General features: G+C 43.7%; 1 protein-coding gene across 3 annotated transcripts in view; it reads left to right on the forward strand.

Annotated features, from left to right (window-relative positions):
• The window catches only part of LOC311224637 (glutaminase kidney isoform, mitochondrial-like), a 133,264-nt gene that overhangs the window by 40,887 nt on the left and 66,554 nt on the right, over positions 1–25,823 (forward strand). For all 3 annotated transcript variants that reach the window (XM_084309703.1, XM_084309704.1, XM_084309705.1), the window contains exons 2-5: positions 17,277–17,373; positions 19,691–19,812; positions 23,040–23,169; positions 25,250–25,329. In XM_084309703.1, coding sequence (XP_084165829.1) covers positions 17,277–17,373; positions 19,691–19,812; positions 23,040–23,169; positions 25,250–25,329 — 429 coding nt within the window. The remainder of the gene's footprint in view (positions 1–17,276; positions 17,374–19,690; positions 19,813–23,039; positions 23,170–25,249; positions 25,330–25,823) is intronic.

Genomic DNA, 25,823 nt, shown 5'->3' on the forward strand with positions numbered 1-25,823 from the left:
TGCAAAAAAAATTATCCAATTATCTGATCGCCATTCCAAGTACTGGTCGCGGCAGTCCGTTCCACGTTATCTGGCATTGCATATGAACGAGGGGGGGGGGCAGCAGCCTAGTTGATGCATCGTTGTAAGCGCTCGTTTTGCCGGAGTATTTAAACCCTGCCCGCACGGCTCAGCTCGGCCCAGAAAACAAATTGCATCGTTTCAAATAGGGGTGGGACGATACATCGATCCAGATCGATATATCGATCTATTATCAATGATCAAATAGGATCGATGCAACGTAAAAAGATCGTTTCATATTGCGTACTCTTATTTAAAAAATCCCATGGAGTGTCATATCCGCTCGGATCAAGAGCACACAGCAGTAGCGTCTAGAGCGTCACTAGAGCAAAACAAGTCCCTGCTGTTTTATTCCGCAATGGGTCAAATGCATCTAACCTGCTTTGCAATCCTCGCCATTCCATTATGCCCACGTCGCGTTAAAGATCTAAATTAACGTTACGTTAGCGTAAGCTAACAACAAGCTAACCCAGAGCCAAGTGGGGACTGGGAAGGAGGGGGGTTACTGCATTCTCGAGACGGCGCCACTGCACCTTCGGACTCCCAATATGCCTTTTCAGTATACTCGTTTTTGGCGCAGAACCAGTATCAATTTTATATGGCCTTGATTCTATGGAGGATGTTTGTGAAGTTCTTTGGAGACACTGAACACACAATGAATCGTTACAGTAGGCTTCTATTATTCTAATGACTTGTTTTATTAGGATATCGCGGATAGCGCTGCGCCTCTGGTTCATGACCACATACGGAGCAGGGGGTGGCCTTGAGAGCCAAGCGCGCAGTCGTTCCGTATTGACACTACTAAATAAGATGTCACACTAAGTTCTACAGTATGACTTAGTACTATAGGACAGCACATATCCATATATATCCTAATAAAACAAGTCATTAGAATGATATAAGCCTACTGTAATGATTTATGCACACGTATGTATACGTGCATAATGAATGCACGTGTCAGGGCTCTACGCTAACCTTTTTCCCAGGGAACTAATGTGCTCCTAAATGAGAAAATTTAGGAGCACACAAAGACATTTTGGAGCACACAAAAATATTTAAGTGAAAATATTTCAAGTAACAGTTTATTTTTAATTTTCTTAAATAAATGTATATTTGTACTGTGCGTGCATGTGCAAACGGGAACGGGACACACATCTGTGCAATAGCACATTAAGGCTGAGCCCGAACGTTCGTTCGTTCGTTACGCTGACATTCGGACTTTAATTAATAGGTTCGAACGTTCGGTGAAAAAAAAATAAAGGATGCGCACGGGGTTGAGGTGATGTGAATGCGAGGCGCTCGGCTCAACCAGTATGGTCTGCCGGGCTGCAGCGGGATACTATTTCTCAACCAGAGCTCTATTTTGATTGACAGGCGATTCTGCCAATTACGTCACACCGCTTGCACCCGCCTCTGCTGTTACCACCAATCGGCAAGCCTCAACAGACTTACCGTAGCTACCGGGGAGCCGTAGTTGGCTCCCCGCCGAGGAAGTAATCGGTAACAAGGTTTCCGTAGGTGAACCTGCAGAAGGATCATTAATGAATACCATCCTTTTTCGGCCACGGAGCGCGAGCTTCATGGCGGGAGGTGGTTGCGTTGGAAACAACAGCAGGTGCACGGTGGACAGACCCGTCCACCGTCTACCTCGGAACGGTGGTAGGGCGGACGGGCGGCAGGCGTGTTGGGAGCCCGGCCGTTCCGAGGTAGACGGTGGACGGGTCTGTTGAGCCGAGGCGTGCGCCTCTCCTCCCGGCTCCCCTCCCCGTCGACCAAGAGTGAATACCTGTTATTGAACGTGTAACACTAACTATATAACGTTCGGTTAATGCCACAAAACGAATGCATTTGTTTATCTAGCCCCTTACGTGACTGCAAGGGCTATTGTTTATCATACTTTGATTTAGTAGCTTGTTTATTTTCTTCTGAGTGCTTTGTTTAATTACATGTTTACATGAACAGCCACCACTGTAAACAACATGTTTTTCACCAATAGACTATGCAATGCCGCCCTCCGTAGGATCTATAATAATACAATAAAAAAAAAATTATTATTAAAAAAATGAGAAAAAAATGTATTAAAAAAAATGTGTATTAAATTTTTTTTTTAAACGAACGTTCGAACGTTCGTTCGATAAACCCTGGCGAACGTTCAAACCCTAAAAACAGGGTTCGGGCTCAGCCTTATAGCACATACCACCAAAGTCACTGGCCCACTGTGTGCAAGTGTGTGTAGCGTGTGCAAACGGGAATGGGACACAGACATTTGAACTATTAAGTGATTAATGCCTACTGTGGCAAAGTTGTAGCCAACAACTAGGCATAATAAAAAAGGCAGTGACATTGAACTACTGCTACAAAAGTAACTAAGTCACTTAACTTTAGCTTTTGCCCCTTTTATGCATACAATGCCTATGTTTTGGCTAGTGTTCTTCTAGAAAAATTATCCTTTCAGGGTTGCCTATTGAGATACTGTACACCTCCAGTACAGAAACATTGTTTATGAGTTTGTGTGTCAGGTAGACCATTGATTGACAGTCGATTCTGCCAATTACGTCACACCGCTTGCACCCACCTCTGCTGTTGATAACGCTAGCCAAGTTAGCACACACACATACACAGTGGGCCAGTGACTTTGGTGTAGGGGTGTAACAATGCATCGCAATGCATCGATCCTAAGGGGAAAATTCAACTGCATCGATTTGAAAATGTTAGAATCGATTATCGCAATTTTAATGTGTACACAGTGTTATGTTGTTCTCCGTTACAGCCAACACAACGACATACGCTACTGCATCAACGTTATGATTAACAAAGCAAGGCATTCGTTTTGTTGCATTAACGTTATATTACTATTACGTGGTGTACTATTACGGTGGTGTAGTGGTTAACACTGTCGCCTCACAGCAAGAAGGTCCAGGGTTCGATTCCCGCTTGGGGACCAGGTTTCCATGATGCCAGGTACCCAGGTGGGGTATCTCCCAGGCCTTTCTGTGTGGAGTTTGCATGTTCTCCCCGTGCTCGCAAGGGTTCCCCCCCCGATAAGATAAACCCAATGGAAAAACATGCACAACAACAGATCGCTAACGCTGTGGCGTCCTTGACGAAGACGGACAGGAGCACTAAGCACTTGGATTGGTCCCCTGGCGCGGCTCACGTTGGCGCCTGTCTGCTCCCGGCTGCCCTTGGGGGGGAAGGACGACGGGATGGGTTAATCGCAGAGACTAATCGCATCGGCGATCCTAAAAAGACAATGCATGCGTGCGTGTTCCGGTGTGTGTGCTAAACTAACCGCTGTGTGTACCACTAAAAACATTGAGTGTCGTTGCATGCCGAATAAAGACCTCTGCACAGGTCCTGCATTATTATTATTATTATTATTATTATTATTATTATTATTATAAATCTAGGTGTTCTAAAATCTATTGCTATTGGTAAGACTAGAATAAGTTACATTAACTTAATGTTACTTGTGTCTCGGGAAAGTCTCGCATACCGCAATGGCGGTCATTTCCTTTATTTCCCTTGAAACCAGTCACGTCACTCTACTGTGATTGGACCGTTGGCTTGAGTGCAATGTGGGACTTGTAGTTTTTGAACGATTCGCAGCGGAGAGAAAAAAGCACACGACTGAGGCTGTAATCTTCACTCGCACACTGCAAGTAATTGATTTTTCCGGTTCGCACACACATATTTCTAGGGGCAAATGCGAGTAATATGGTCTCACTGTAGAGCCCTGCGTGTATATGCGCTGAGTGCATCTGCCTTATCCATCATCACCAAGCGGTTTCTCCACTGGCTCTTATATGTACGCACTAGGGCTGACCCCTATTAGTCGACTAATCGGTCGAAAGGCGCCGTAGTCGACTAACCAACATCTTAGTCTAATAGTAAAAAAAAAATATATATATATATATATATATATATGATATTTTTATTTTATTTTTTATCATTCTTTCCAAAAGAAAAGAGGCCTAGAAGCGTTGCTAACGCTAATGGCACGCATACCAGAGGCTAACTGCCTACGAAAACAGGCACAGAGGCTCTGAAAGAGGATTCAAGATTCAAGATTCAAGAGTTTTAATTGTCACGGCATACAGGTATACAATGAAATGCGGCTGGTCTTGCCCGCGACGATGTGCAATACAGTGGTACAACATATAATAGAATCCAATAAAATACAGTGGTACAACATATTAATAGAATCCAATAAACAGTGCAATAACAGGTACATGGTGTGCCATCTCGGTATCTGTACATTAGTATTTACAGAGCATATAGGACATGCTAGTTAGCTTTAGTAGTGCAATACACTGTTCCTGATGTTATACTACTTTAAGTGGCCTTTCCTCTGGCCATAAGTGTGCGTGTGTGCGGCATGAGTGTTAAAGTGGCTGCTAGTGTGTGAGCGTGCTCAGCGTGCGTGTCGTGTATGTACTTGTGTGTGGATAGTTCAGTTTCTGTGTCTCTCAATGTTCATTGTTCAAGGCTCTGATGGCCTGGGGGAAGAAGCTTAGCCTAAGCCTCTCCGTCTTAGTCTCTAGAATTCGCAGGCGTCTGCCTGACCTCAGCAGCTGGAACAGGCCGTTATTGGTGTGGTGGGGGTCTTTCATTATCCTGCCGGCTCTGGATTTGCACCTCTTGTTGTATAGAGCCTGCAGGGGAGGTAGCGCAATACCCGTGGTACGCTCGGCTGAGCGCACCACACTCTGTAGGGCCTTCTTGTCCTGTGCCGTGCTGTTCCCATACCAGGCAGTGATGTTTCCGGTCAAGATGCTCTCTACAGAAGGACTGGAGTATCTTCCCCGATACTCTGAACTTCCTTAACTGTCTCAGGTGGTAGAGGCGCTGCTTCGCTTTCTTTACTACTGTGCCTATGTGTGTTGACCATGTCAGGTCCTCTGAGATGTGGACCCCCAGGTACTTGAAGCTGCTCACCCTGTCCACGGTAGCCCCGTTAATCCTCAGTGGTGTGTGTGTCTCCCGCTGTCCTCTCCTATAATCCACGATCAGCTCCTTGGTTTTACCAATGTTCAGGAGCAGGCTGTTGTCCTGGCACCAACGTTCCAGTACCTCAACCTCCTCCCGGTAGGCCTTCTCGTCGTTGTCCGAGATCAGCCCCACCACCACCGTGTCGTCGGCGAACTTCACAATGGAGTTGGAGCTGAACTTGGCCACACAGTCGTGTGTGTAGAGTGAGTACAGCAGGGGGCTTAGAACACAGCCCTGGGGGGACCCGATGCTCAGGGTGATGGTGTTGGAGGTCTGACCCCCCACCCTGACCGTCTGGGGTCTTTCACTCAGAAAGTCCAGTACCCAGGCGCTCAGGGCGGAGCTCAGGCCTAGCTCGATCAGCTTGTCCACCAGTCTGGTGGGGACTATGGTGTTGAACGCTGAGCTGTAGTCAATGAACAACAGTCTCACATAGCCCCCCTTCTGACGGTCAAGGTGGGAGAGAGTGCTGTGCAGTACCTGGGAGACCGCGTCATCAGTGGACCTGTTTGTCCTGTATGCAAATTGCATAGGGTCCATATCACTGGGGAGAGAGGCACAAATGTGGTCCTTGACCAGCCTCTCGAAACATTTCATGACCACAGAGGTGAGTGCCACCGGTCTGTAATCATTTGGACATGTTGGGGAGGGTTTCTTCGGTACAGGGATGATGGTAGACATCTTGAAGCAGGCAGGGACTACTGACTCCGCCAGGGATTGATTAAATATGGCGGTGAACACCGGGGCAAGCTGGTTTGCACAGGACTTAAGTATGCGTCCTGTTATACCATCTGGGCCTGCAGCCTTCCTGGTGTTCACCTGCATAAATGCTCTTCTCACACTGTGTTCCGACAACGAGAGAGTTTCACCCATCTAATGAACACACTAGACTAGACAAATATCAAGATGTATCCATCAGTGGACCAATTGCATGCTTTTGCAGAGGACAAGAAGCCTTCAGTCGACTCCTTCAGACATTAAGCACCCCCGGGCCCACAGCCCAAATGGAATGATAAAAAACAAAAAAAATCAAATAATAATATTTTTTTTTAAATATTATATATATATATATATATATATATATATATATATATATATTATTTTTTAGTTGACCAATAGTCGACTAACGGCAAATTTTGGCCAATCATAGTCGACCATCCAAATCCTTAGTCGGGGACAGCCCTTGTGCGCACTAAGCAATGTAATAAATAAATAAAACCAACAATAAATAATATCATAGAGAACAAGACGGTATATGGAATATTAATACTCAATACTCGTACTCATTCAACCAAAAACACTGGATAGTCCGCTTCAAGGCCCTCGACCTAGCATACCGTGCGGCAAAGGGAACCGCTCCTGCCTACCTCCGGTCAATGGTCTCTAACTGCACACCCTCAAGACCCCTACGCTCTGCATCTTCTGGCCGCCTCAGACCTACTCCTATCCAAGCTCCGGGAGGGTCATCAAAGAGAAGTCGCCTATTCTCAGTCCTTGCCCCACAATGGTGGAATGAACTACCCACCCACCCCAGTTAGGACAGCCGAAACATGTCCAATCTTTCGGCGTCGATAAAGACTCGCTTCTTCAACCATTATCTGAATAAAAAATAAAAATAAAAAGATCTAACCCTAACTAACCGTACTGTCATGCTCTTGTCCTAATAAACTAACCTACACTGTAGCCAGGGAACAAACTTAACTTTTTGACTTACCAGCCATTTGGCTGGTAGATTTTTAAAAGTACCAGCCGGGCAGATTTTTTACTAGCCAAAAATTATAAATAGCTTTTTAGTATATCGCCATGTGTTATTATTACATATAATACTCTCGTATGCTATTTTCAATTAATATCATAAACAACATAAGGAATATTAGCATAATTTTGAGTGGACTGAAGGAATGAGTCAGCGTTAATAGTTTTAAAATGCAAATAATTTATTGAAACATAGAAGTGGGGTCGGGACACACACGCACACTGTGTTTCAACTCACCACCCCCGCATCATATTGTAGTCTGTCTTCAAACTTCCACTCCTCTCAAAATGTTTTATATTTGAATATCAACATTATCTGTCCATCCTCAGTAATCCTCAGTTTACTATAATATACTCCTGTCCTGAGTCCTGACTAGTGACTCCGTCGTCTTTCCAAACGCACGCACACACACAGGGAAGGGGAGAGTGCCCCCCCCCCCCCCCCATTTCCCTTTCCTCAGTGCTGTTCACTGTGGCTCTGCCTCGTCTGATCATCAGGATTAGCTTGTTAGCTGACGTTAACGTTGTAGTGATTGGTACATAAACGTTAATTTCGGGCGATGTGGGCATAAAGGAATGGCGACGGTGCAAAGCATGTAGCTGCATTGGACTCGTTGTGAGAAGAAAAAAAAACATCACAGACTTATTTCGCGTCTGTAGGCGCACTGCTGTGTTAACGCTGCTCTGTTTACAACGCTGCTCTGTTTTCAAGAAACAACACTGAGTGGGCGGATATCATATGACTCGCGGAGTTGCTAAGGGTTTTTCAAAATAAGAGTATCATATGAACCTGAACGTTGCTAGCTGCCGGAGCCCAGATATTATGACTGGAGCTGCGCTTGGGGCGGTAATGAGACCCGCACAGGATTTTCAAAATAGGAGTATCGATATGAAGTACACGCCAGCTGGCGGGCAGACTATTATTGTTAGACGCCAGACGGTAAATCTACACGCATTTGGCGATGGGCGCCCAGTTATTTTGTTCCCAGACTGTAGCACTCAACACTTTGATGAACATTGTTGCTCAGCTGATAGAGTTGTGCCCTTCCTGATGGCTTGTCGTACAGAACTTGTAAGTCGCTTTGGATAAAAGCGTCAGCTAAATGACTAAATGTAAATGTAATGTAAATGTAATACAGTATTCCACTATAGCTACATCGTGATTGGGTTTCGTTCTTATTTATTTTCGGACATGGTTTGTTGAGTCATGACTATAAAACGTAATTGTTAATGATACAAATATTGTCGTGTTTATTATCATAATTATTTAATTTCCACGGATGTCTGTAGAATCGAAGTGACTACAATCCCCAAGGACTTCTCCCAAATGAAGCCATTCAAAACTTGGGTACTACTACACACCAATACACCCAGACAATCAGACATGGTCGTATTTATTTTTATTATAATTATTTAATTCCACGGATGTCTGTAGAATCTAAGTGACCACAATCCCCAAGGAAGCCGTTAAAAACACGGACGCACACTGGTCTGTCTGACTTACAACTGCCTTTTCGAGTTTGTAAATCCTAACGAATTTACAAAAAAGCCGTTCGAGAATGCCAAATAACTTCGTAAATCGAGTTACATAGAAATGTCTTTAACTTTCTCATAAGTCAGTTTGAGAATGAGGTCTATTGTTTTAATCTTTTAGATAACGCTAAGGTAGCTGTAGTCCCAACACAACAAACGTTACTTCAGTCCTTGTTTGTTTTCCTTGTTCACACATGCACGCACACACACTGGGCTGGACCTTTGTTTGTTACGTTGGCATTAAAATTCTAAATCAACATTTGAATATTTTTTTTTTATCCACCTTTTCTCCTTATTTTCTATTCTCCCATCCCAATTTCGTGTATCCAATTCTCCCCTCCCCTGTCTTGAACGTTGCTCGACTATGCCCCCCACTGGTCGGTTGTAGAGAGGATAGAAGCCTTGCATCACGTGTTCCCTCCGGCACACGAGGAGGCATCCTGGCCCTGTCACATCTTTTCGCCTGCCAGCGCGGACTATCATTGGCGAGGTGTAACGCATGGGAGGCTCACACTACCCTCGCCACTTCCTGTCTCTGCTGTGCAGGCGTTTCCCAACCGACCCGTAGGGGTCGCTGTCCACAACGTCCAATCCCCACCCATCGACTTCCACCCGCTGACTCTGCCAAATGAGCCAGTACGACGGCCGGCCCAAGCCGAAGGCAATGCTGAGACTGGGATTCGATACCGGAGTCTCTTGTATTGGTGACGAGCGCAATCTCCACTACGCCACCCAGCCGCCTCAACGTTTGAATCTTTGATTTTTTATTAATTTTTATTTAATTTTTTTATTTTATTTCTATATATTAAAAATAATTTATGGGTCTATTCATTCTGTTTAAACCAATGGGGTTTTTCTTCACAGTTGCAGATGAAGATTATGCTACACTAATATTATAGTATTAAAACTGAGTTCATTAAAGAAAGTTGATTTAATAAAAACAAAAAAGACTAATTTAATCAGATTAATCACTAAGGATAGTTAATAAAAAAAAATAAAAAAAATGTGGCGGCTGGGTGGCGCAGCGGACTAAGCGCTTGTCACCAACGCGAGAGACACTGGTATCGAATCCGGCTGTCAGCGTTGCCTCCGGCTTGGCCGGCCGTCATACTGGCTCAATTGGCAGTCAGCGGGAGGGAAGCCGGTGGGGTGGTATTCTGGTCGTTGTAAACAGTGACTCCTACAGGTCGGTCAGGGTGCCTGCACAGCGAGGGAGGGAGATGGCAAGGGTAGTGTGACCTCCCACACGTTACACCTCGCCAATGAGAGTCCACGCTGGCAGGTGAACAGATGCTGCTGGCTGTCTCCTATGTCTCGGAGGAAGCATCTGATAGACTTCAGGCCTCCCTAGATCGACCAGTGGGGTGCACATGCGAGCAACGACCAGGAAGGGGAGGGGAGAATTGGCATAACGACTAAAATTGGGATGGGAGAAAAACACGGAAGAAAAAGTGGACATTTTTTTTTTATAAAATACGTTTTGAAATATATATATTTTAATTCTTTTTTTATTATTATTAAAAACAAAGGTTCGAAGTGAACGTCCGTTCGAAAAACCCTGACGAAGTTCGAAGCCCAAAAACAGGCTTTGGGGACAGCCCTAAGTAACACACACACACACGCACCTCTCAAATCCATATCGCAAGGTATTTCAGGGAGACTTCTGTAGATTTCTGTTTCAGTGACAAAAAAACACTTTTACTGCACATACGTTACTTAGAGGGAATTAGTTTCACAGGACATTATGACTGGAGAGATTTAAATATGTTGGACTTCCAACAGATTTTCCTGGTAAAAAATAAACTGCAATTACCGGCTAAACCCTGCATACGCATACTAGCCTTCAGGCTGACTTCTTTGCCCTAGAATCCATTTTTCAGCAGCTCTGTTTTTAAAAGGAGAAAGTATTTATTAGGGTTGGGACTTTCTAGCAAAAGTGCTATTCGAAAATTCGTGTTTCATAATATCGGATATTCGAATATATTCGCCCCCCCCCCCCCCCCCCCCCCCAAAATGTATATAAAAAAAAAAAATATATATATATATATATATTTTTCTTATCAGCTGACCGACAATAAATCAAAATTACACCATTCACCATCGTAGCCTTAAGGCCTCTGCATGCTACAGAAACTTCAAAGCAACTGCAACACAACATCGACAAAGCAACGGTGTTTTAGACACTCTGCCTTTATGCTTCTGCAACATCGACATGCAAAGTTAGTTTAACTAAAGTTAGTTTAGGTTTGTGTTAACATTAGATAATGTACAAAATAAACGTATTTCCGGTGATTTTAGACGTCTCTCTTTTATTTTGAAAACCCCCGACCGGAAGTGTTATAGTGTCTGTTGCTAGCAGCTTAACTTTCTGTGCTTTTCGAGCTAACGTTACCGTAACATCATTAGTTTCCAATGGAGAGGACCTCGGCTCACATGCAGCTCAAACTACGTCGCTGTCCACAACGTCCAATCCCCACCCATCGACTTCCACCCGCTGACTCTGCCAAATGAGCCAGTACGACGGCCGGCCCAAGCCGAAGGCAATGCTGAGACTGGGATTCGATACCGGAGTCTCTTGTATTGGTGACGAGCGCAATCTCCACTACGCCACCCAGCCGCCTCAACGTTTGAATCTTTGATTTTTTATTAATTTTTATTTAATTTTTTTATTTTATTTCTATATATTAAAAATAATTTATGAGTCTATTCATTCTGTTTAAACCAATGGGGTTTTTCTTCACAGTTGCAGATGAAGATTAGGCTACACTAATATTATAGTATTAAAACTGAGTTCATTAAAGAAAGTTGATTTAATAAAAACAAAAAAGACTAATTTAATCAGATTAATCACTAAGGATAGTTAATAAAAAAAAATAAAAAAAATGTGGCGGCTGGGTGGCGCAGCGGACTAAGCGCTTGTCACCAACGCGAGAGACACTGGTATCAAATCCGGCTGTCAGCGTTGCCTCCGGCTTGGCCGGCCGTCATACTGGCTCAATTGGCAGTCAGCGGGAGGGAAGCCGGTGGGGTGGTATTCTGGTCGTTGTAAACAGTGACTCCTACAGGTCGGTCAGGGTGCCTGCACAGCGAGGGAGGGAGATGGCAAGGGTAGTGTGACCTCCCACACGTTACACCTCGCCAATGAGAGTCCGCGCTGGCAGGTGAACAGATGCTGCTGGCTGTCTCCTATGTCTCGGAGGAAGCATCTGATAGACTTCAGGCCTCCCTAGATCGACCAGTGGGGTGCACATGCGAGCAACGACCAGGAAGGGGAGGGGAGAATTGGCATAACGACTAAAATTGGGATGGGAGAAAAACACAGAAGAAAAAGTGGAAATTTTTTTTTTATAAAATACGTTTTGAAATATATATATTTTAATTCTTTTTTTATTATTATTAAAAACAAAGGTTCGAAGTGAACGTCCGTTCGAAAAACCCTGACGAAGTTCGAAGCCCAAAAACAGGCTTTGGGGACAGCCCTAAGTAACACACACACACACGCACCTCTCAAATCCATATCGCAAGGTATTTCAGGGAGACTTCTGTAGATTTCTGTTTCAGTGACAAAAAAACACTTTTACTGCACATACGTTACTTAGAGAGAATTAGTTTCACAGGACATTATGACTGGAGAGATTTAAATATGTTGGACTTCCAACAGATTTTCCTGGTAAAAAATAAACTGCAATTACCGGCTAAACCCTGCATACGCATACTAGCCTTCAGGCTGACTTCTTTGCCCTAGAATCCATTTTTCAGCAGCTCTGTTTTTAAAAGGAGAAAGTATTTATTAGGGTTGGGACTTTCTAGCAAAAGTGCTATTCGAAAATTCGTGTTTCATAATATCGGATATTCGAATATATTCGCCCCCCTCCCCCCCCCCCAAAATGTATATAAAAAAAATATATATATATATATATATATTTTTCTTATCAGCTGACCGACAATAAATCAAAATTACACCATTCACCATCGTAGCCTTAAGGCCTCTGCATGCTACAGAAACTTCAAAGCAACTGCAACACAACATCGACAAAGCAACGGTGTTTTAGACACTCTGCCTTTATGCTTCTGCAACATCGACGTGCAAAGTTAGTTTAACTAAAGTTAGTTTAGGTTCGTGTTAACATTAGATAATGTACAAAATAAACGTATTTCCGGTGATTTTAGACGTCGCTCTTTTATTTTGAAAACCCCCGACCGGAAGTGTTATAGTGTCTGTTGCTAGCAGCTTAACTTTCTGTGCTTTTCGAGCTAACGTTACCGTAACATCATTAGTTTCCAATGGAGAGGACCTCGGCTCACATGCAGCTCAAACTACCTATTGGAATAAATTAATTGATTGATGTTTAACTTGTCCCTGTGTGTGTCCAGTCATTTCGACTAGCAAACGTTGTATTTAACGTTACCTCAGGACGGATACCATTGTATTTACTTGGTTAGCTATGTAGCTAATGTGGATAGCATTTTGAATAGACCCAATGCTAGCTGGCTGGCTACAGCTTTATTTACTAAATTATGGAGGCTTTTTAATCGTCAAGGTAAGAGAGGATTTGTCATGATCAACTGAAGGCGTATGCTATGGAACTATGTGCTTGGGTTTTCAGAAAAAGGCGAGCTATGTGACGCTAATTATTTAGCGTCAACGCTGGAAACAACAATGGAGGATGATATTCTCTGCGGGACTAATATTATTCTATGACAGCCCCGCCCCCATTCGCTAACCAACCAATCACTGCTACGCAATATCAACGCAACGGTTGTTTAGGTTAGATTTGAGGGACATGTACGCAACGTCCAAGCAACACAGTCTACAAGACCCTCTAAAACAACCGCGCTGAAATCGCGCCGATGTTGTGTTGCAGTTGCTCTGAAGTTTCTGTAGCATGCAGAGGCCTTTAGCCTATAATAACAGCATTGCATTGGCCTATCAACCGGCTTTAATAAACAAACAAACGGTACCATGTGCATCTTTTTGATCAATTAGGCTATGAAAATTAGGCTGCCTCTAAATATAAAAAGGAATTAAATAAGTGTTTGCATTAAAAAAAAATGCATTTTATAAAAAAAAAAATATAATTCATTTTTTTTCTTTTTTTACAAAATGAATATTCGATTCGATTGCTGCTAACTAACTAGCCATCGCTCCGGGAGCTGACGCTGGTACCTGGCTTAGCTAGCCATCGCTCCCGGAGCTAACGCTGGTACCCGGCTGGTGCTGCTAACTAACTAGCCATCGCTCCCGGAGCTAACGCTGGTACCTGGAGCTAGGTAGCCAGCAGGCTAAATGGTCCCGTCGCTCGGCTGGTTGAACTGGAGCAGCACCAGCCGGGTACCAGCGTTGGCTCCGGGAGCGATGGCTAGCTAAGCCAGGTACCAGCGTCGGCTCCCGGAGCGATGGCTAGTTAGTTAGCAGCACCAGCCGGGTACCAGCGTTAGCTCCGGGAGCGATGGCTAGCTAAGCCAGGTACCAGCGTCAGCTCCCGGAGCTAACGCTGGTACCCGGCTGGTGTTGCTAACTAATGCTACGTTTAGACGAGCGTTTTGGGATGGAAGTCTGAACAGAAACCGCAAAAGTCGTTTTGGGGTGGAATTCTCCGTGCAGACGAGGCTGTAACAACTCGAGACAACGGGGCCCCGCTGTCACACGATTGGCGCATATGTCACATGACGTGCTGTGAAGACCCGCCCTACTCTGCCTCTGATTCGCAGAGTGTGGGTGGGGAATGTGATTGGACCAAAGCAGAGTCACTCACAGACAGTGGGGGTCCAGTCATAATAGTTGTGATAGCCGCGGGACAGATTCTTGTGTATTTAAAAGTACTGCCAATGTAGCCTTCAGGTGATCGCCATGGATAGAATCAGACATGCTTTGTTTACGCTTCTAGGCTACTGGCGCATGCCTGTGATGTAAGCAGTAGGCGCGACGAGAGCCTTGACGACCCTTTCGTCATCGTTTTATGCGGTTTGACAGTTTAGACGAGAGCGCAAAGGTTTACCGTTTCTAGGAATTCCACCCTGGAAGGTGGTCTCACTTTTTTACGGTTTCACCCGGTAAAAACGCTGTTTCCGTATAAACGAAAGGCACATCTGAAAAAAAGATTTTGCGGATTCACCTGCTAGCGGTTCCGTCTAAACGGGGCCTAACTAGCCATCGCTCCGGGAGCTGATGCTGGTACCTGGCTTAGCTAGCCATCGCTCCGGGAGCTGACGCTGGTACCTGGAGCTAGGTAGCCTGCAGGCTAAATGCTCCCGACGCTGAACTGCCTGCGCCCGGTGCGCCGGGCCCGGTCTGTCTGTCGAAGACCGAGGGAACCGCATCAGGCTTCAGCTGATTAGTGGTATTCTGGACAAACCTCCCACCCACAACAACATAATCCGAGGCAATGAAGTGTTCGCTGGAGATCTTCATTCCCTGTCCAACAGGCTGATCGCGCCGCCTGAGTGCAGCCAGCCTGAGCCAACGTGCCAACAACACTTTTTTTCACTGGTAGTTTGTGGAAATTAACCAACTTTCCTCTCTCTTTCACACGGTAAAATTTGTTAGAACAGCCAGGAGCAATACAAAAAGAATCGCTGTGGTCCCGTTGTTTGGTAGGCAACATTTGACTGACCCGACAGTCCATGTTTACTATGCAGCTAATCAGCAGTGTATACACCAAACCAACACCGTGACGTCAGCAACAAAATGGCGACGCCCATGGCGAAAACAGGGAAATTATATTTGATTTTTCAGACAAATAAGCAGGATTTCACATTTTATTATAGGACCCTGTCTTACACAAGGTACACAACAAACAAACTAGGATCACATTGTTCACTGCTTCATCTCCACTTTAACACAGTCATCAGATAGCACCTTCTTGAACACCTTCTTGAACATACACCCACCTGTGTGTCAAGCACCCTATTCAGGTTCCATTCAATATTTCTAATCGCAGGCACTGGCCTTTGAAATCCCTCACTAACGTGATAAGACTATTGACTGCTTCCTGATGAGCTTTTCATTCACACTGCCCAGAACACACAAGTGGCAACACATCTTTATTGCAGCAGCTATTAAAGGGGCACTTCACTAAACAATGCTGATTTATTTTGCACATAATCTCACACACATCCAAAAACTCAGTTTTGCACACATTCCTTTAGTTCGACAGTTATCGAGAGTAAATTAGTTTGAATATGGCCACCAGTGATGTCATCGAGGTCATTGAATCCTTGTGTTGTGTTAATTACAGCACCATCAAATAGATATACCATGTCTTATATAATTTACTTTCAATAACTGGCGAACTAAATGAATGTGTGCAAAACTGTTTAGAATTTTTTGATGTGTGAGATTATGTGCAAAATCGTCATTTGTTTTTCGGTGAAATTACCTTTTTAAGTGGGCAATCCTACAGTAGCACTTTGTTGGATTCTGGCAAACCACAATCAGCCCCTTATCACTTCTTCATCTGTTGGCCCGTGTAGTTTCTGCGTTTATTTCTCCGACGTCTTCTCATGCTGGCTGTACATCGTGGTCATTCCCCTTTAATGCAATCCGTAATCATAATAATTCACACCATCAGACATGTTACTTTTCTCGGAACACGTTGTTTATTACATAAACAAAAGCCTCAGATGTTACCCATTTCGTATTGTCCTTGAAAAGTCTTTGATGGAACACTAAATTCATTATTCTATCGTCTCTTCTGCTGTTAGTCCAATGGTGGCTGAGGCCTCGTCGTTAGCCAAAACCCTTCTTTGTTAGCCGAAGCTAGCCTCCTCGAGGCATAGGAGGGGGGGGGAGGGGAGGCCCCTCCCACCACCCTCTAGTCTCTCTCTCTCCACGTCTGCTCGTATCAGCCTTGCATCCTGTTCTAACTTACACTGCAAGAAACTCACATTTATAATATTCATCATCATTATCATCTCGGCATAGCAAATGACAGGCCCGCCCCTCTCCTCGTTCCTATGTGACGCGCTGTCTTTGACCACAGCTATTTGACCCAGATCACTATATCAACGGCAATGTTGATATTAACCTGTTGAGCCTGCTTTTCTTTATCATAAATCGATCAATAGAGACCATATTAGATCCCCAATTATCATATCATGGGGTATCATTGGAAAGCCACACTCATTGGCTACAACCCTGTGCAAAGATTTTCGAGATCGCCAAATGATTGACTGAGCTAGAGCCCCGGGAGTCGGGGGTGGTAATGTGTACTTTTGCGTACTTTGGGGCACGCCTCACATATCGGCATGTAACTCGAGAACTGCTGAACGGATTTTGTCACCTGAAAGGGCAATCGACAGGCAACAAATAGGGCTTTAATTCTATCTATATATTGTATTAAAAGAAATGCACACCCGAGCCACTAGAGGTCGGCAAAGTGGCAACGGTAGTCAAAGTGTATATTTTCATTTTTACCGATGTTTTATACGATTTATCGGAAATACGAATTTATCAAAAAAATTCTAATTATCGTAAAAGCGCAAGGAAATGACTAAATCCAGATTCAACCCTGCCATTGGAAAGAGGAGCATTTTCCCTATCCATATATGTATGATTTGGCCATAATAAGGTCAAGGTCAAGTTCTAGACACACTGCCTGCTAACACCCTCTCTCTCTGCCTGTGGTGCTCTCAGATGGCTAATAAGCAGTGCTGTCATTATATACATTTTGTTTACATTATAGTAGATAATTCGCTGTTCCTTTTTTAAAGGATAATATATATATTTTTTACCTAGACCCTATTTATTTTATCATAATGATTTCACCCAAATAGTATCCATTGTACCACCAAATTAGCATGTTGTGATGAAGTTGTGATCAATCATTGTGACGCCAATGATTGAAGAATAAGGTGTAAATAACTTGAATGATCATTTAACACTGATGGAGGGGCTGCTGTCTTACACCGCTGTGTCTCTGTCTGCACCTACCTAGGCGAAGGAATGCAGGCATTCTTCCCAGCCTGGAGGATTTGCTCTTCTACACAATCGCAGAAGGCCAAGAGAAGATCCCCGCCCACAAGTTTATCACCGTAAGTTATGCAACTGATGGATTTAGAGCTGCACGATTAATTGCAAAAATATCACAATCTCGATTCATAGACGTATGGGTCGGGATCTCATTTCTATATGACGACGATTCTGATGTATTTGTATTTGCGTCAAAATGGAGATCAGTTGCATTAAAACACTCACTCCTATTCCCCTATGCATTCACATCATGCTGCATTCACGCGTTGACTTATTGCTTCTGAACAATCCCAGTTGCGATATCAAATCAAATTTATTTGTAAGGCCCGACAACACACGTTAATGTCCCCATGGGCCGGACACGTCTTCTTTAAACAAGTCAAGAAGAAACATAAATAAGTCAAGAATAAAACGAGAACACCATAAGGTCCAACAAATTTAAAAATAAATGCAAATAAATGAATGAATGCAAGCACTCCCAGACATACCCCACGCGAAGGTAAGGAAAAACTCACTAAAACCTAACAATAGGGAAAAATGCACCACAGGCAGTGTGGAGGAGAGAAACCTTAGAAGGGCCATTCAAGGGGGGATCTCCCTTCTTAGATGTCGGTGATAGTAGTGTTGCAGACTAACAGTTGGTAAGCATGCACTCATGTGTGTAGTGAAACACAGATGAGTGCATGCAATAGCACCTGAACATTTTGAAAAATTAAAGATAGAGCTGATAGCGATAGCAACTGAACATTTTGAAAGATTAAAGATAGAGCTGATAGCGAATCTATTTGAGGCACATGGGCGGCGCAAAGAGGGTTGTGTCCTCCCCGTCTTAATCACGGGACGTTCAACACTCCGGTCATCGCTCCGAGACAGCCGGAGACAGGGAGATAGGGGGCGGCGCAGAGAGGGTCACAACCTCCCTGACATCATCGCGGGACGTCCAGCACTCCGGTCACCACTACGAGACCGCCGGAGACGGGGAGACAGGAGGGCACGCAGAGAGGGTCGCATCCTCCCGGCCTTCATCACGGGACGTCCGACACTCCGGTCAGCACTCCGGGACAGCAACTCACAGGGAGACGGGACAGGCGTTAGACAGCTTGCGTGATTGTAGTGGGCGGACATAGCAATAGATACAAGTGGTAAGCATATATGTGAATAGAGTAGATATATGAAGTAAGCATATTATGTGAATAGAATAGAATTACTTAACCCAGCAATGAAACCACGTTGACAGACCACAGACCATGTTGACAGACCACGGACAGAAGACTGTAAGGAGCTGATCCGTGGCCTCGGTGGTGCATGTAGAGCAGTCTCTGCAATCTTGGCCAAGACCCCGAGACATCCATCACCTTGGTCAGCACTACGAGACAACAGGCACTCAGAGAGATGACGGACGGACGGACGGGGGGGGGGGGGGGGGGTTAGAGAGTTCTCATGTTTGTATCATGTTTGTAGTACTGTGGAAAAGCAGAGATGGGAGAAAATAGACATCCTAACTAAACTAGACAGATTAATCTAAAGGTCAGTCCCCGACCAGGTGAGATCAGGGTAGGTTGAAGGAGAGCGAGAAAAGATGGGTCTTAAGCAGGGATTTAAAAGCTTCGACAGAGCAGGCGCCCCTGACGACGGCAGGTAATTTGTTCCACAGGTAGGGAGCGCGGTAGACAAAGGCTCTGTGGCCGGCGGATTTCTTTTTAACCCTAGGAATCGATAGAAGATGGAAGATATCAATCACACTTATACGATGTAAAGCAAAACACGCTATTATTCAATTCAACATTCAATATATTTTCTTACTTTTGTGTTGACTTGTCGCCAGATTCCTGTTTTTGGGTTCTAGATGAGAGGTAGCAGCTGGACAACACAACAGTTCCATAGCCTGAAGTCTTATGGTCATACAGTCCAAAGTTTATAAAAATCCCACGGAAAATTAGTTTTGTAGAAATGTTTTTGTAATGTGTGTACCGGGTAAAAACAGCGTATTATCCAAAATGGCCGTCCACTTCATAACATTCTGACACTAGAGTCGGGACAAAGGTCAGAACCGAGTGGTCATTTGATGGAGCGCTTGTCAAATGTCAACTTTTTTGTATGTTACAAGATACTTTTAAGTTTAAGTCGAGCACTTTGATATATATTATGTTGTCTGTTTAAGAAAGAGTGCAATAAATGTTTTTATTGAGAGAAATTTAAATCGTGAGAGAGAATAGTGATCTCAATTGTTAGGGAGACAAATTGTGCAGCCCTAGATGGAGTTATGAGGAACATTTCACAGCTGTATGGTCTCCGTTGTCGTCTTTGTTTCTGAAAGCACCTCACAAATGAGATTCTTGTTTCCCCTTTCGGTGCTTCTCACATGGCTGCTTTTCTCAGGCACTTAAAACTACCGGGCTACGCACTGGAGACCCTCGGCTGAAGGAAACCATGGACACCCTCAAAGAGACCCTCAAAAACACAACCGATGGCGTCATGCTGGACAGACATCTGTTTAAGAAGTGAGTCTACATCTGTTCTTCCAAGCCACATCTTCCTTTTAGAGGTGTTAAGAGACGCACAGTGTTACCCTCCACATAGCCTAGGCCGTGTCTACATTAGCTATGTTCAGCCTGGCTGGGGCTAGTCATGGTCCAGCATGGTATGGTTGGATTTGTGTCTCCATTGCGTTTCTTGTAAACTCTCTGGTTGCTAGGCAACCTTTCAAAATTCACATCACCAACTGTGGTACACAAGCTAAACCATGATGATGCCACAGTCCCAGCCAGGTCTGGCCAGGTTCTAAAGATAATGGAGACACTCACTGTGCGCCAGACTACGTGAGGTGGGTGACATTTCTAGTTTTGGAGGGGTGCTTTTTTGGTCTGCATTTGGTTGGCAGCTTCAGCCATTCACGCTTTGTAGCAGGATGGCTAGTGCAGGAGTGGGCAACCTGGGAGATATTTTTCTACAAAAAGAAAAAGGCAAACCATGGGAGCCGCAACTGGTTATAGTCCACTTATTTCGCCAATTTTTAGTAGTCGGCACAACATGAGAACAGGACAGAAAAACAAAGCAGTGTTGTTCTCATTCTGAAAACCTGCTCAAATCAAACTGAAAAAGACTGATTTGGCAGATAATGCAGTTTAATTTTTTTGCTGCCTACGCCGTAGAATGGTGTCATCATCAAGATTATCGAGAGAGAGAATGGATCACATGGTGGATTACGTTCCTCTGGAAAGTTACAGTACATCCTGCTTTGGATAGTTTGTGGTTGCAGAGCCCGTGACTGCCTGCTGAGAGAGAGAGAGAGAGGGAAAGCTAACTAGGAACTTACAGAGGGGGCACCCTGACGAGGCACCAACAATTATGAAGGCATGAGCTTCCGGAGAAACAAAGTCAGACTCAGGATTGATAATTTTGTTCATGATAAAACCACCTCTGAGATGCAGGGGCAGCAGTTATGACCTACCATTATGAAACACTAAACAGTGTTTAGGGCACTGTATAATCTATTCCCTTCTATTATGAAGAACCCCCCCCCCCCCCATACTCTACCACACTTTGTACCTTCCAAATCTCCCCTCCAGAAAAGGCTTTGGCCTCTGCCAGTTCTGGTTGGGCAGCTAGAGATTCTACCAGGAACCCGGCTCAAATTAGGCTCAAACAAGGGACTAAACACGTTTCGCAACTATGCCACATCAATGTGGAACGCCCTACCCACAGCTGTAAAGGAATGTGATTCACTACCCACTTTCAAAACCACTCTCAAAGAGCACCTACGGGAAACTGCAATTCCAAACTGGCCCCTGTAAATGTCCAAACCCAACCCCCTCCAATGTACAGTTTCCCCCCACCCCACCCACCCAACCACCTCCAATGTACAGTTCCCACCCCACCTACCCAACCTCCTCCAATGTACAGTTTCTTCCCACTCAAATGTATATACTATTTTTGTACTCTTAAACAGTACAGTATATTTGTAGATCTGGTATGTCATAAATGTCTATGTAACGGTACTGTCTACCTGTATGTCATATGTTATGATGAATTGAAAATGGGGCACCATGATGTAAACAAGACGAAAGTCTTTTTCTGGTCTGCATCCCCTTAACAATTGTGTATTGAGCCTTACTGTATTGTACCCATTCTGCAATTTAATACAATTTTCAATCAATCAATCAAGTGTGAGCACAGACAAACAGGGTATTTGATCATTTAAATAAACATAACATGTTATCATTTAACAGAATGTTTTCATCTTCTGTGCATGGGTTTTTACTAATATACCTACATACAATATACAAACAATGCCAAAGGCCTAAGCTAAATGTTTGGTAGTATGACCACATGTGGGGACCAGGGCTAAACCAATTAAGACTGTCAGACAACCATTATAGGCCATGGGATAGCCCCATGACAGACCCGCATTCCCCTTCCTGGCATCATATGCCATTGTAAGTCATGTGTGGGAAATGTAGTCATAGTGTTGTTGATCTTTCTAAGCTGCATGTCATGCACTATTGTGTCATAGGCAATGATTGTTAGAATTCTCTTGGTGTTGAAAGAAATGTTGCATAATATACATTCCTGCTCGTAGGAAATGACCGTCGGATCGGGTAGAACAATGACATGTTATGTGGATAAAAGGCAAGTCTGAACGGGGAAATTCCAAAAAACACGTCGTCATTCCCTAGTACACAGGTCTGATGCAGATATGCCTCTCTCTTTCTAAATTAACCTGGAATTGGCATTTGCACAGAAACCTTGTTTTGAGTTGATGGTTGATGTGGGTTCTGACCACCTTCTAAGCATTCAATAGGAGTTTACAAGTCAGAAATCTGTGGTGTAATCCTATTTTCCCCAGTATTATATATATATTTTTTATTATCTCCGATACCCCATCTAGCTATTTGTCATGTACATGTCAAAATACTTCCCAAAGGTCAGTGAATACCACGACCACAACACCAGAGGAAGCTCAACAAATCATGTTAAACCCAGATTCGGCTCAAACAAGGGACTAAACACGTTTAGCAATTATGCCACATCAATGTGGAACGCCCTACCCAAAGCTGTAAAGGAATGTGAATCCCTACCCACATTCAAAACCGCTCTTAAAGAGCACCTACGGGAGGCTGCAATTCGAAACTGGCCACCGTAAATGTCCAAACCCCCCACCCCCACCCCCTCCTAATAGACAGTCTCCTCCCCACCGCATGTATATATTCTCTCCCCGCCGTATATGTATATTTCTCTCCCACCCACCCACCCACCCCCTCCTAATGTACAGTCCCCTCCCCATCATATGTATATACTGTCAGGATCTATGAGTAACAGTACTGTATATTTGAATACCGTATACTGGTATGTCACAAATGTATCGGTACTAAATCTATATGTCCCTATGCCATAAATGTTGAGTGTCTTAAATGTCAATATGAAATGAAAATGGGGGACCCTGATGTAAACAAGACAAACGTCTTTCTCTGGTCTGCATCCCCTTAACAATTGTGTGTATTGAGCCGTACTGTATTGTACCCATTCTGCAATCTGTTAAATAAAGTTTTCATTCATTCATTCATATCGGGACCGATATCCGATATCAATATTGTATCGGTGCATCCCTAGTGTGTGTGTGTGTGTGTATGTATGCACTCAAACTGTCGCACAGCAGCAGACACACTAACAACGCTTTATATTTTAAATGTTCCACAGTACACAACTTCTGCCGTGGTTTGTCCCTCAGGTGTGTCCAGAGCAACATTGTCCTGCTCACTCAGGCCTTTCGCAAGAAGTTTGTCATCCCCGACTTCCAGGCCTTCTCCTCCCATATCGATGAGCTGTACGAGGTTGCCAAAAAGATGTCTGGAGGACAGGTGTGTGTGTGAAGCATGATCCATGATCCTAGTAGAGCAGGAGCCTCTACTGGGAAACGAGTTCAACAAGTTCAGGGAATCTTTGTGGTAGCTGGCTCCACTGACCCTCATGACCACAGTTACGCATAACCAGTGTCACAATGGTGGTTAGTCAACTCTGTTGGTCAGTTCAGGATTTTCATGTTCATGTCAGATGACTACTCTCAAACATGAACCTGTCTTGCAGTAGAAATGTGCAAGATGAACACAATGTTGTAGGCTAAATAGTCATGATGAATTTAAATGGAGAATCCAAGTGTCGGTCACTAGAAAGGATATATGAATTGCTCACTGTGTGCAGATGGTAGGGCTGTCCCCGACTAAGGATTTGGATGGTCTACTAGGATTGGCCAAAATTTGCCGTTAGTCGACTATTGGTCGACCTAAAAAAAATATATATATACTATTTTAAATTAAAAAAAAAATAATTGTATCATTCCATTTGGGCTGTGGAGGGTGCTTAATGTCTGAAGGAGTCAACTGAAGGCTTCTTGTCCTCTGCAAAAGCATGCAATTGGTCCACTGATGGATACATCTTGATATTTGTCTAGTCTAGTGTGTTCATTAGATGGGTGAAATCCTCTTTCAGTGCCTCTGTGCCTGTTTTCGTAGGCAGTTAGCCTCTTGTATGCGTGCCATTAGCGTTAGCCACGCTTCTAGGCCTCTTTTCTTTTTTAATTATATTCGACTAAGAGGTTGGCCAGTCGACTACGGCTCCTTTCGACCGATTAGTCGACTAATCGATTAATAGGGGTCAGCCCTAGCAGATGGGCATATCATCTCTGCCTAATCACTAAGGAACAAGAAGATTTGACTTTCATGTAGAATTAATATTCATAGCTAACTGTGTATTCAGTTACATTATTGATTAGATGTGACAAATGATGGCATTCTGGCAATCTTTAGCATTATTCCTTTAATATGACAAAGTGAAATTGAAAGTATACGCTTGCAAATGTCATAATATAAAAAAAAACTAAAAGGCTTGCTTTCATCAGAGTCTTCAGTCAGCTGCTGATTAGAAAAACATAATCCATCTATTAAAATTATCAGGGAAAGCCAGTGGGTTTGTAGTCTCTTATAAAACAGTTTGCCCTGCAAACAGAACCTCTCTGGAATAGAACCGGCTCTGGAGCAGGTCAAGTGGGCAGCAGAAGATAAAAAGCGAACCATGGTGACACTGAATTCCCAGGGTTAAGCCTGAAGTTACCAGCCAGTCTTAACCCTTTCAGATATAAACATGTTTCTTTTTATGTTTGTCCAGAATTCCATCATTAGAATGTTCAGATCTCAAAATGTTAATCTCATGTGAGATTACAAGTGCAAAAGGATAACACCAGTATAATTTCACATCGGATTGCACTAGATTTATACGTCTCATCTGTATTGATTCCAGAAGTTTGACTCATTATATTATTAACTCTATTAACTCGCGTAAACATAATTTAGCAAGATAAAAAGTAGTTCCCACTTTAAATATTTTATCATGTAACATTTGGTATATTCATCCTATTTATCATGTAACATTTGGTATATTCATCCTATTTATCATGTAACATTTGGTATATTCATCCTATTCATCATGTAACATTTGATATATTCATCCTATTCCTTGTGACATATTACATATTAATGATATATTACGTCCAGTAAGTATGAAGCATGCATGTAGTTGGTGCAAGTTATTTGTCAGGAATATAATGGAGATGCTGGCTCCTGGAAAGGAAACCGATATGAAATGGAGAAAGGAGCTATTGTATTTATTTATTTAAGTTCCCACAACAGTGTAGTCTTGAGGCTGGTATAGAGCCAGAGGCACAATTATACTGTTGTTCACCTGTCAACAGGATCCTGGAATTCAACATATTCAGCTCAGGTTAAGGTGTTGTGCCAGTGGTGTTACTGTGTCAGTAACATACTTTTCAATGTCCCTGGTGTCAGTTTTCCTGTTGAAACATGAGCCATAAACTACGTCAACAGTGTAACATTATCCTGCACTGGTTCTGCACAGATTAAACTGGCCATCTTCTTCTCTCCCCAGGTTGCTGACTATATTCCACAGCTTGCCAAATTCAGCCCGGACCTGTGGGCCGTCTCTCTGTGTACGGTGGATGGCCAGAGGTAAGACGGCAGGAGGCATTAGCAGCAGGGCCGGATGATGCCGATCACATGTTAATCCAATTGCTGTGCGTCATTTTGGATTGCATGTTGGATTATTATTAAAAAAAGATATGTATTAAGATTCGACTATATCTACTGACAGACACTGTGGAATTCCACTCTGTGGTTATATGTTGGCTGTGTTTGTTTAACTGAGGGAGCCATAAAGATAACAGTGGTGGTGAAGGAGGCCACCCTACATTGTAAAGCACTTTGAATGTCAAGAAAAGCGCTATATAAATGCAACATTCATTCATTCATTCATTGGAACAGAATGGAGGGTTTTTGTTTGTTATCCTGTAGTAATGCCTTGCCACCCACCTACAATAGTCTTGTGTTTTATGATTTCCTGCAGCCTAAATCTCTGAGATAAAATGTTCCTTTATTAATCCCCCTGGGGAAATGCAGGTGTCATAGAAGCACGGGAGGGAGGGGGAGGTGCAGTCTTTTTGATA

This window comes from Notolepis coatsorum (assembly GCF_963971535.1).
Source record: "Notolepis coatsorum genome assembly, chromosome: 3".
In the NCBI taxonomy this organism is placed as follows: domain Eukaryota; kingdom Metazoa; phylum Chordata; class Actinopteri; order Aulopiformes; family Paralepididae; genus Notolepis; species Notolepis coatsorum.